We start from the raw sequence: 13,107 nt of genomic DNA, 5'->3' as shown, positions 1-13,107 counted from the left end.
GTACCTGAAGCAAAATACTCAGTGGGTCATGTAATAACAAAACATTGAGAAATAATATGCTACACTCTGCTGGTCTAAAACAGTCCTTTAAAAAAAACACAAAAAAAAAAAAAAAAAAACCCAGACCAAGAAAAAGAAAAAACGTGTCGCAACTGTTTTAAATTATAAAAGCAAGTTAAATGCAGATATAAATGATTAACAGTCCTATGAGCATTTATTGAAGCCCATCAAAGTGTAGCCCTGTGCATTCACATTTCTGCTGAGAAAACTAACAGTAATACAAATACAAAATTTAGAAATTCACATTATATTTACATACAGCTGAAACACACACATACAGGCGCAAGCTTAACATCAAAACTGTATAGGAGAAAAGTCACAGTGGAAGTGACTGTGAATCTCTCGAGGACTGTCATACTCAATTTTGTCACACGGGGGCACTGGCGGGCTTTCTGGAGAGGCAGCATTGACCTGAGAAGGAAGGAGAGATGACTCCTTGGTTGGAGTCGCCTCCACCGTGAGGCAAGAAGGCCGCAGTGATGACACAGGTGGAAGGACATTGGTGGTGCTGGTGTGAATCTGGCTGAATGAAGGATGATGGGAATTTGCATGTGAAGAATCATGGTCCCCCCCAGGGAAGAACAAAGGAAGAGGAAAGCTGGTGGAAGAGGTAGTCTGGTGGTCTTGACCAGGTCCCAAGCTGCCAGGGTAAGCAGGAGGGCACTGAGGATGCTGGTGCATGGCTGGCTGACTGCACATGTTGCCCCATGGGTAAGACTGGTACGCTGTAATCCCAGCTGGATGGAAAACACATGCAGATCCAGACAGACTGTGACAATTAGTGGAGGTAACTGAAACCTCAAACACTTCACCTGTCATAAGCTAAGAGCATCAGCATACTGTTTTATTTTAATTTTTTCTGTGCCCTCAACGTGACTTTTTTCCTTTCACTCACTGGCCAATGCTGACTGATATATTTCATGCTGTTTTAAAAATCAACTAAAAAGCTTCTGAACTTTCCCAATCTGATTTACACAACTTATACAGTGATAAGAGAAATATACAAGACTAAAAGAAAGTTGAAATTATTAAAGAAAATCCTCTGTATCTCTGTTAAATAATCATGCAATCATCTGTTTACATGGAGACATTGAGTCAAATGTTCTTTTGACTTTTGGGTTAGTTTGCAGTGGCACACAGTTTTCACTTTCCATTTGATCCTGTGAGTTCTTTTGTGTGCCCAAAATTACAGGTTGGCATATTTTCAAACCATAAATTAATTAAATCTCATTTTATACCAGTGACTCACCGTGGTGACCAGATGACTGCAGTAGGATTTGACCTCCGCTCTGGGAATGGAAGTAGGTGTGACCACTGGCGGAGTAGGTCACCACACCAGTTGAGTTTCCTCCAGGGCCAAACGTCAGGTAGGAGGTAGGATTTGAATCTGGAGGGTTAGGGGTGAGGTAGGGGGATGGTGTGAGGTAGGCCATGCGAGGCAGAGATGTTTGAGGTTGGAGCTGTGGCTGGCTGGTGGGGTAGGAGGTCTGGTGCTGGTAAGACAAAGTGTTATTCTGCTGGCTAGACATCAGGTAGTCCAAGTCAAAGAGTGAACTGAGGACATAAAAAAAACAAAACAAATGGTCACAAATGCAGACATGTTTGATCAAGTGCATCTGGTGTTTCTGCTGTCTGTAGGCTGGGGGTGTTGTGGTGATAACGTCTAGTGATATCTAACTATACAGACACAAACAGGCTTTTGTTCTAGGTTCCCACATTATTTATCTAAGGTTTCTGCTGCTATCCCTATGCAGTGGATCTGAATGCTTTTTTTGCTGAATTACTGAACATACAGACACACTGCCAACAATTTTAAAAGAACCATTATTCTAATAGAAAGTAGAAGTTTTTGTGCTGTCACACATTGGTAGTCTTACAACCATAATTATATAAGAACAAAGTGATTCCTGAGTGCGATGTCTCCCGGCATGTTTAAAAGCACGAACTAAAACTGACTCCCTGCTACTACAGACACTGTGTGAGCTATCACTACATCAGTATTTCACAGATTCCCTCTCTGCCTACTCTGTCCTGCTGTCAGCTCTTATACTCATCCATATTTGAATCATCCTCTAGTATTCAGGCCACAGTTTGCTGTGAGCAGAACTGACCTGGTGTCAGTCGGCAGAGGCTGGGTGTCACGATGGGCCAAGGTAGAGCCACCCTCCAGAGCATCCAGGAACAGAGGTGGGGTGTGGACTGGTGTGTTGAGGAGAGACTGAGTGGGGTTAGCAGAGCTATAGGTCGTGGTAAAAAGTGGAAGGCTGGCTCGCCGCAGTGGGGGAGGGCTGTGCATGGGACGGGGAGGATACTCCACCAAACCCCCCTGAGATGAAAGCTGGTTCTGGGCTGTATCGCTCACCCTGCTTTGACCTAGTAGATAAAAACCAACTGATTAAGAAGTGAGATTAGAGAGATACTGTAGTTTGGCTTTTATGTAATCTTACTATCTGAACTTGCAGACTGTTCACTGAGGTTGAACAAAGGTATCTTTGTTCTGCATCAACATAAACATCCTCGTATGTAGAAGATTTCACTAAAAAAAAAAATTTTGTAGTGCCACCAAGTGCAAGTGATGTCATTATAAAGCCACCAATTTCATTATTCAATAACATCCAAGTTAAATTTTACATGACACCACATTGCACTGCAACATAATTGACCCTACAACTGCAAAATTCTGGGCAGACAACCTCTGTGTCAACCTCTCTTCTGTGCAAACACACTGGCCTCCTTGAACATAATCAGTGGACTGCGTTGTTCCAGTCTGAACACGACCTTAGGCTTTGTACATAACAGCATAACAACAAGGCTGCTTATCACAGAATGCACAGCCATTAAGATATCTAAGTGCCACAATTTATTTTAAAAGTCAGTAAAAATAATTAATGTTAATGCTAGGCACCAAAGCACATGTAATGAAACTTTCACCACTGCTACTTGATCATCCAGACATCAAAGAATTTAAGCTCATCTAGTTTGAGTTCATCATTCAGCACAGTGTATAATTTCAGAGGTGTTATAAACGCAGGTTGAAGGAACAATTCACCCCAAATCTAAATTTACATATTTTTCCTCTGACCACAAGTTTTTTTTTTTTGTTTGTTTTGTTTTTTGTTTTCTTTAACTGTTTTGGTATGACAGCCTTCTCTTCAATGGAACTAGGTGCCCTTCACATTGCAGTGCTCAAAAACATCTGAATAATTGAGCAGCAAATTCTCCTTGCAGAAATCAGGAGACTTTGCTGCTTTTTTGTTAATCAGGCAAAAATGAACAAAAATTAAATTAAAACCTAAAAACTTGCTATGAGCAGTTTTATATAGGAATTATTTCCTTTCTAAAGCTACTTTCAGCTGCTCACTTATTCACAAGAGGTCGGCCACAGCAGGCCACGTTTGATTTCTCAGATTTGTTTATTTATTTATTTTTTTTAAATACACTGGATGCCCTTCATGACGCAACCCCAATGGAATTTGTGTCTCCTACCAAGATCAAAACAGGGATCTTTCGCTTGTTAGGCAAATATGTAAAGATGTGCTGAACACAAGAGGCATGTAGCTACCTAGCACAGTAGTTCAGCTGAGGGTGATGTCATCATTAACATGTCCCTCACGTCACAGGTAGAGGAACTCTATTGTGTGGAGTGATATATTTGGCAGGTGTAATTAAGTAGAAAGAAAAATATGTAATTTTTGATTTTGGGGTGAACTGTCTTTTAATAAGATGAACAGAATTTCTCAGAAACAGACTGAAAGCTCAGCAATCTAACGCATTAAGAGCCATGTGTTAAAACTGTGCATATCTGTGGATTTTCACACCTGGGCTGCTGAGGCCGGACAACAGGCTGCTGTGAGAGGGTGGGCTCTGAGTGGATAAGGTGGGGAAAGACGTTGGCACAGGGGCAAGCTGGGGTAGCTTGGTAGCATAGTAATGAGACAAAGGGGGTGCTCCCTTACTAAAAGAAAAAAATACATATATAGCAGTCATGAATCAAATTAAAGTACGCTAAAATAAAAGCAACAGAGAAATACTGAAATACCTGCTGTGCGCCAATGTGGGATTGATTTGGTGATGTGGACTAGATTCAGCTCTATTCTGTCCAGGTTCAACCTTTGCTGTGACAGCAAGTACTTTCCTCCACTTCGCTCTGCGGTTCTGAAACCAGACCTGGGACCCCGAAACATGCAGGGGGACAATTAAAGACTGAGGACACCAAAAAGAAAAAGTGGAAACTGCTGTACATAGGATGAGATGGTATTTTTAGATGACAAAGCTAAGAAATGGAAAAGAGATTCTTTGCAAGTAGTTCATAAAAAGTACATCAGCCAAAAAAAAAAAAATCTTCAGTAAAATTTCTCAGAAGATTAATAGAATAAGACAAGAGTCTAACCATAATTCTCTGAGGTGTAACACCAACTGAAGCAGCAATAACTTTCCTTTTCTCTGCGTCCGGATAGTGATCCTCTTGAAACAGGGCCTCTAAATGCTCTAACTGATCTGCATTCAAGTGTATATTAGTGTACACACACACACAAATTACAAGGCAACAATTTGCATAGCAGTCAAATGTGAGTACACATTGCCAGACATTTCCCCTCACCTGTACTGTAGAGCGTCCGTGTTTTCTTCTTTGGTGCAGGTGGCAGCAGGCAGCTGTCCACAGACTCAATCCCCGGCAGCAGAGGGAAGCTAAGGGCCTGACCTCGGCCCCTGGTGCTGTAGCGGATGGAGCGTCGGGTGGAGTATACCTGCGTTATTTCCATCTGCCATGGAGGAAAATTAGCTCAGCATACATTCCCAGTCAAATTCAGTTTAAAAAAAAAAAAAAAAAAAAAAAAAAAAAAAAGGTTGGAGGTAAAAATATTTAGCTTTTCCCCCCTAAAAACAAAATAAAAAAAAAACACTGATTTGACAGGTATCAATTGAGAGCAGTACAGAGCTGAATGCTTTAAACCATACAAAGAAATGCAGCAATCATGCTCAAAAAAAAAAAAAAAGTTCATTCAGGACTTCCAGGACTAAGTAATTAATTTCCATTGTTCTCTCCCCTATGTGATATTAGCATGTCTGTACACTAGGGCTGCAGCCTGCAGGTAAGGATTTTTCTCATTTTCTATTAATTACTTGGTTCATTAAATCTACTGTATAGAAAAATGCCCCCTGCAGTTATCCAGGACCCGATGTAATGTCTTCAAATTGCTTACTTTTTCTGATGACAGACGACACCCAAATGTATCAAAACTGCCCCGAGACAAGAATAACTAGAAAAATAATCATAACCATGAAAGCTGCAGCTGTCAAAGTTTGATTTGTGGGAAAAAAAAAAGGTCTTAAAAGCTGATCAATTATTAAAATAAACAATCTCCTGCCAAAATACTAATTGGCTGACTGTTCCCAATTTTACAGAAGTCACATTTTATTTGTCTGTCTCTGTACAAATTCATCTTCAGGCCTACATAGTTCAAAATAAACAATCATTTCTGATTTGATCTGGTCTAAAGTACTGAGCTCACCTTTATTATGGAAAGAGAACTGAAGTGAAACATCTTCTTGCTGTTGAGCCCGTGACATTACCTGAGATCTATGTCTGAGTTGTAAACATTAAAATAAATAAATAAAAATACTGATTATTAGTCCATTCATGCTGTTGGTGCAGAATGTCATCCTGGCAAATAACGATAAAGAATAATTTATTTTACTGTTTCCGCCTTACACCGCTTTTTAGTAAGATGAGATCATTCTCCATACTTTGAATGTGCTTTTTAATGGCTTCAAAGAATCTGTCACCTACTGATATCACACTACATTACACACTGAGCAAAACATTCAAATCCAGGATGCCATTTTCACCACTGCATCATTAATAATTCAGAGGACTGTAGGTGTGCATATTTCATACACATTAGACTGTAATTATACACTGAATGAGCCATTATTAGAAACCTGTTGAGATTTACTAGAAGATGCAAAATCTTTTGCGTGAAAGGGCAAACCTCATAACCAGCAGCCAAGTATGATGCATTTATTTTTGTCTTTTCACACAGTGCATTCTGCAACCTTGAAATTTTCTTGACACCAATGTCCGAATCATTCAGATAAGTTGTCTTTACCCTGCTTAGTACCGTATTTTCCGGAGTATAAGTCGCACTTTTTTTCATAGTTTGGCTGGGGGTGCGACCTATACTCCGGAGCGACGTATATGTGACATTTATAACACATGAACCAAAATACTCCAGCCACTTGACATCTCCGTGAACTGCAGCTTTAAGGCAGTCTTGCGTAACCTGTGGGCGCAGTGGATGATGGATGGAGAGCACAGCTTAACGGCAACTGGGAGAATGCGCCACCCAACTTTCCTGGAAGTCATTGGATGGATCAAGAAAACATGGGCTTCAGTGACAAACCATCCTGTTGGGATTCAGAAAGGCTGGAATAATTGGAACTGCAGCTGACGACGAGTCTGACTAACGCGACACAGAAGAGGAAGCGGCGCTTCGTCTACGGAGTGTACGGAATTGTTTAGAAGTGACACCGAGGATGAAGAATTCAATGGATTGATGGTTTGGTTAACTTGTTAGTATGTTCTTTATGCTATGGTTATCTGAATAACTTAATGTTACGTTAACATACTGTAGCGATTCTCTTAGTTAGAGAGCGTGTTGATGTTGTGGGATTTCGGACTGTTCGGGAGGTTCGTGAAGGCAGCATGGAGAGAGAGAAAAAGACCGAGAGCTTGCCTGTGTGTGTGTGTGTTGCTGTTCCGCTGTTGTAGTTGTGGTTGGCGTGGCTGTGGCCTACAGCAGCCGTTTTTCTGTTAATAAAGACGACCTTTGTTGTGAATATCGCCGACTTTGGAAGTGTGTTTACAACGTTACAATACCGAACACGTGTTCGTTGTGCGTCATGTAGCTGAATGTGCTACGTTAGCATAACGTAGGCGTAACCGTGTTCGTCCTGTTCTTTAATCCATTATTATTTTAAATTGCCGTTCAAGATGGAATTTGTGCTCTGAGTCTCGGATTCTATCAACCCCCCCCCCCCCCCCCCCCCCCCCCCCCCCCCCAAAAAAAGTGCGACTTATAGTCCAGTGCGACCTATATATGTTTTTTCTTCTTTATTATGCATTTTTTGGCTGGTGCGACCTATAATCCGGAGCGACGTATAGTCCGAAAAATACGGTACATTATAGTTTCCACCAGAACCCATATGACGATGGTACAGGTAATTATCCAGAGAATTCACATCAAGCAAAGGGCGTCATGTGTCCTGCATCCTTCACGCTTTACTCTGACAGCATTTGGCAGGTTTCCCGGAGAATCACAGGAGAAGTTTCCCCAAGCATAACATCCCAGTGCACTTCAGACTCAGCAACACCCTCAGACAAAAACTGGCTTATCCCAAGGCCAAAACACCCAAACACAAGCTAAACAATGCAGTGAAGAGTGCTCAGACCGTTACACAGGAGAGACCAAACAACCACTCCACAGATGCATGGAACAACATGGGAGAGGGCAGAGCCACAGTACAAGACTCAGCTGCACTGAAATGAGAAAGCACATTAAGACTACTAACATTCACATGTTGGATCAAGAACACAAGACAGAGAGGAGAGGAGTAAAAGGCGGCCATCTATGTGCACTGTGAACAATAATCACTGAATAAAGGTGGTGGCCTCTGACACCAACTATCAGCCATCTGTGAAGCAGCCCTGAGATCCCCTTCTCAGACATTTCAACCCCCAATCCTTGATATATGTGACCTTAACTCATGACAACAGGCTGGGGCAACATCTCACAAAGGATTCACACCTTGGCTCATATGACCCTGAATGATAACAGACATGACCTCTTGGGTCAAAGGTGAAGTATCTTCACAAACCCAAAACAGAAGTCCAGTTGCCTTCAGTTCAAGCAATTAGGACTACTGTGACCTGGATCACTGAAAACCTTCCACGGACAGTGGATAAGAATGCATCCAAAGTGGAGCATCTCCTGTTGTGGCCAATAGGTCAGAAAGAACCCCTTTGGGTGAAGTACCGATTTTCCCAACACTGTTTGGGGTTCATGTGTGAAACTGGCTTAAAATTTATCTTAACTGTGAGTCTGAAATAGAGTGGCACACAAATAGAATTTGTTGTGAATGTTTCAGTTTCAGTGAGTGATCGTACAAGTTTAAATAATTGAGCACTTAAGAAAAAATTGAGTGAAAATACATTTTAAGTAGTTCACAGATCATCAGGTGTGAGCATATGAATGGTCTTCTCACCTCAAGAGGCTGTGGGCCCTGTTGGGGTTGACTGTGAGGCAGAAGGGGGCTGTGAGGTCTCTTTTTACCATGTGGTTGAGGAAGTGTGGGCTGGATGGGAACTGGAGGCTGTGAGGAGTACAGCAGAGGGATGGGAACTGGGGGACAACACAGCCCTGTCCCCCCAAATCCCAAGTAGACTGAGTCAGAAAGGTCACAGCTGTTCATCAGGCCAATGGAAGGCTCCGTCAGAGCCGAGCTCTCCTCCGAGCTCATTGCTGGCACCTCCTGTGTTTGACTCTTCATTTCCTCTTCAGACCTCACACCAACATCCTTGACTCCTCTCTTACTTCTTACCTGCTCACTTTGCTTCCTTCCTCGCCTCTTCCTACTCTTCTTCTGCGCCAAACTTTTTGTTACTGTACTCTCTTGCTCATCAGCAATTGTTTCCTTGGCCTTCTCAATCTTGTCTTCCATCTGCACCTCCTGTGCCGCCCCCGCTTCCAGCCTACTCTCAGGCTTCACCTGCTCCTCCTCTTCTCCCTCTGTCACCACCACTTCCTTCTCTGACACAACAACTTTTTCTTTCTCCCCCTCCTTCTCTTCTCGCCCCATCTCCTCTGCTGCCTCTTCATCCTCCCACTGACTAAACACTTCCTCCTCCATTTCCCTCCTCTTCCTCCTTCTCCTGCTCATGTTCCCTCGGTTGTTGTTTGTTTCCAAATCCTCCAGCTCCTCACACAGAAGGCTTGGGCAGTCTGCAACAGAGTAAAGCAAAAAAGTTGCTGTGTGTCTTTTTTAACTTAAAGGCTGGACTGAAATGTGGTCACTCATCTGTACTTTATCTCTGGAGAGTAATGACTCAAGTATCTCTGCATTTGCAAGACTTTACTTTAGCAGCTTAATTTCTCTTATTATACTGAGATATTTTTGGATCAGGCTGGTCTGAAAAATAAATGCAGGACTCAGAACTTCAAACCCAAAATTTATTTTGTGGCAGTTATTAGCAGGATTTGATCTAGAGTTGCAACTATTGACCTATGTTTTCTTTATGTAACATTTTACCAGGATTATTTAGTCAGATATTGCAAAATATGCCCAGTTACTGATTTGACCCTTCCTGCTTCCTGCATTGCATTGAGTGCTACTTGTCTCAAACCCTGTATTATAAAGCAAGTTCAACATACCCAGGGCATCTTTCTGTTGTCTCAGTTCACTTACCCTAACATCAGCAGCAGGATAAGCAGTCAAATGAAGCTTATCTACTCGTTAAGTTAATTTTAAGTTTTAACCTGTATATTCACAGGAAAGGGGTGGCATAGGCAGCATCTGACCAATCACAATTATTGATAAGTGTATGGCAACAGAGCGGCTGATTTTTTCAAAAGGAAAAGGGCTATAATAATATTAGAAAAACGTGAAGCAGTTAAACACATAATACAGGCTGAAAGCAGCACAGCTGCTCTACACAAAGCAGTGGCATGAAAGGAGAAACTCTGTACAGTAGTTTAGTATTGAAAGTGCTTTAGTCAATAAGACTGGAAAACAGATTAACAAAGTTTAGCTTATTTGAAGCCAGGAAAGAAAGCCAGTAAAAATGCTGATTGTGCAAGTTAACAGACTTATCAATATCACAGCTGTCATTAAAACATGGGAGAATCTGGAGGATTATAATGAGTATGAATAAATTGTTTAGTTCTTATTCTTCCAGCTGCAGTCTCAGTGGTGTTTAACAGTCTGAGAGCAAGTAATAAATAGATGTAAAAATATAATTCAAATGTAGGCTTTAACTACATGCAAACTTGATATTAGGTCAGCAGGTGTTCTGTTTTAGTACAATATATTAACACTTATAGAAGGATTGAAGGTGCATCTAAAAATGTACACTATATTGCCAAAAGTATTCTCTTCTCTGCCTTGACATCCCCTTCTTAATCCACAGGGTTTATGATGATGTCAGCCCACCCTTTGCAGCTATCACAGCTTCAACTCTTCTTGGAATGCTTTCCACAAGGTTCAAGAGTGTGTTTATAGGAATTTTTCAGACTGATGTTGGACGAGAAGGCCTGGCTCACAGTCTCTGCAAATTCATCCCAAAGGTGTTCTATCAGGTTGAGGTCAGGACTCTGTTCAGGCCAGTCAAGTTCTTCCACACCAAACTTGCTCATCCATGTCTTTATGGTCCTTGCTTTGAGCACTGGTGCACAATCATGTTGGAACAGGAAGGGGCCAACATCAAACTGTTCCCACAAAGTTGGGAGCATGAAATTGTCCAAAACGTCCTGGGATGCTGAAGCATTAATAGTTCATTTCACTGGAACTAAGGGGCTGAGCCCAACTTCTGAAAAACAGCCTCACACCATAATCCCCCCTCCACCAAACTTTACACTTGGCATAATGCAGTTAGACAAGTACAGTTGTCCTGGAACTGCCAAACTCAGACTCACCCATCAGATTGCCAAACAGAGAAGCGTGATTTCACACTCCAGAGAACACATCTCCACTGCTCTAGAGTCCAGTGGCAGTGCGCTTTACACCACTGCATCTCATGCTTTGCGTTGCATTTTCCCAATATTGTCAAGCACCTGAGTTTCATGACAATAAAGGCCTTCTGACTGTGGTGATGTAAGGCTTGGATGCAGCTGGCTGGCCATGTAAACCCATTCCACGAAGCTCTCTACACACCATTCTTGAGCTAATCTGAAGGCCACATGAAGTTTGGAGGTCTATCGCAATTGACTCCGCAGAAAGTTGGTGACCTCTGTGCATTATGCACCTGACCCCACTTTGATTACAGATCACAGAGATTACACAGATTACAGAATGGCCTACCCATTCTTTCACAAATGTTTGTAGAAGCTGTCTGCATGCCTAGGTGCTTAGTTTTATACACCTGTGAGCATGGAAGTGATTGGAACACCTGAATTCAATGATTTGGATGGGTCAGTGAATACTTGTGGCAATATAGTGTAGCTGCAAAGGGTAGACCAACATCACATTTAAACTCTATGGATTAAGAATGGGTTGTCACTCAAGTTCATGTGTGCGAAGGCAGACAAGCAAATACTTTTGGCAATATACTACAAGAGGACGACCCCTAAAGAGAGCAGCCAAAAAAAGAGGAAGTAGTCAGCCAGTGACCACTACAGAGCATGTGCAGATGCCTTCTGCTCATGCTGGTGATTCCTGCCATTTATTAGCAAACGGTCAGAGAAGTTGGGGCAGGCTTCTTTAGCAGTTACCTGGCAGTCCTGCCTGGGCTAGGACAGGTGATTGACAGATCAGACATTCCCTACATTTTATTTATTTTTTGTCCTTTAAGTGTACAATTTTGATAAAGACTAAATGCTTTGTACTAATTTCATAACATATACACTATCTAGAGACTCCGAACCAATTTTAAAATAGCTTCAACCAAACTACAGTTCCTCTTTGGGTAGTTTTGATTTAGTTCAAAGAACATTTTTGAGATTTTTCGGTGTGTATGCTGGCAGGAACCTCTCGACTTCACTCCTCCATGATGCACTCATGTGATATAACCACACAACAGTGCACTTTGGCTGAGCTTAAGCCAGACAAAGTGCCTTTATTGTGAGAAATAACCCAAGAAGGTTTGAAGATTTCTTTCGCAGCTCCCGGGTCACGTGGTGACCCGCAGGTCGAATAAAACGTGCGTCAGTCTCAGGAGGAGCAGCAACCTGCGGTGACTTAATTAGCGTCCCAGCTGTGCGACGGCCTCGTGCCACCACCTCACCTGACCGTTAATTAACTCTGAGCGGCTAGGTGCTGCTAAACTAGCCAAACTGTCCCCATCTCCAAACACCGGGTCGTGAATGTTAATAACCGTGATTTAAATTGTCTCCATGGAGCAGAGCTGCACAGGGAGCTACACTCACAGGGAAAAAAATTCATATATGAGCCGTCTTTCAGAAGTTTGTAAAAAAAAAAAAAAAAAAAAATCATAAAGAAGTTGAGTTAAAAGCTCGCCCGCGTGCGTCACGTGAAAATGCTAAACAAGCCAATAAAACAATTAAATGGCAGCCTAAGTGTCCTTACCCAAATCTTCAGCTAACGCACCGTCTTCATCCATGGACGCCGCCGTCAAAACCAATAAACTTGTGCTCATAATCAATTAAGCCGAGCAGGTAACGAAGCGCGTGACTCCCTGACCGCAGGTTAATGAGCTTGATTGATTGATTGCCTCTCTTGGTTTACGTGACGAAGAGTCACGTGAATTGTGAAACTGAAGCAGCCAATCAGCGATGAGAACAGATGCACCTGAACTCTGACTACAAAAGGGAAACGCAATAGTCACCAGAGTTTTGTTACCTTCAGCGTGAACCTGCTCAGACCCTCCCCTCATATGGGGATGTCAGACCTTGGCGTTTCTGCACCTGATACTTCGGTCTGCTCAGGAAACTGTTTAATACTTTGTTGATTTTGCTTTGTTATGCTGTAAAATATATTTTACAGCATAACCCTTTATCCCCATATGAGAACATACTTTAAAAATCTAATCACTAATCACGAATGGCTAGGAGAAGTTTAAAAAAAATGTCTTCTGAGAGCTTGGGTTGCAGAAGATTCAAATAGTTGAGAAAATTACCAACTCTCATTTTGATCTAATTTATTAATTTCTTACTGGGGCACATTTTATAGTCATAAATAAGATTTTACAGTACATGTAATATAGACTTATACAATACTGTGCAAAGATCTTGAACCACTCTCTCTATTTCTTTAAATTTTCAGGGTTGTTAAGCCCTTGAACACTGACCTATGAATCATTCAAGCATTAAAAAA

At 41.9% G+C, this 13,107-nt stretch overlaps 1 protein-coding gene across 1 annotated transcript; it reads right to left on the bottom strand.

Moving 5' to 3' along the window:
* Positions 1-268: 268 nt before the first annotated feature.
* Positions 269-12,490, bottom strand: nobox (NOBOX oogenesis homeobox). The gene is made up of 9 exons (XM_030741238.1): positions 12,361-12,490; positions 8,326-9,062; positions 4,661-4,823; positions 4,451-4,557; positions 4,100-4,227; positions 3,879-4,015; positions 2,172-2,433; positions 1,310-1,614; positions 269-797 (listed from the first exon to the last, which is right to left on the bottom strand). The coding sequence occupies exons 1-9, from the start codon at positions 12,428-12,430 to the stop codon at positions 355-357; spliced, it is 2,352 nt and encodes a 783-aa protein (XP_030597098.1). The 5' UTR covers positions 12,431-12,490; the 3' UTR covers positions 269-354.
* Positions 12,491-13,107: the final 617 nt, after the last annotated feature.

This window comes from Archocentrus centrarchus, chromosome 11 (genome assembly GCF_007364275.1).
Source record: "Archocentrus centrarchus isolate MPI-CPG fArcCen1 chromosome 11, fArcCen1, whole genome shotgun sequence".
Lineage (NCBI taxonomy): Eukaryota > Metazoa > Chordata > Actinopteri > Cichliformes > Cichlidae > Archocentrus > Archocentrus centrarchus.
Note: the sequence above shows the minus strand (reverse complement) of the source record. Positions and strands in the feature narration are given on the sequence as shown.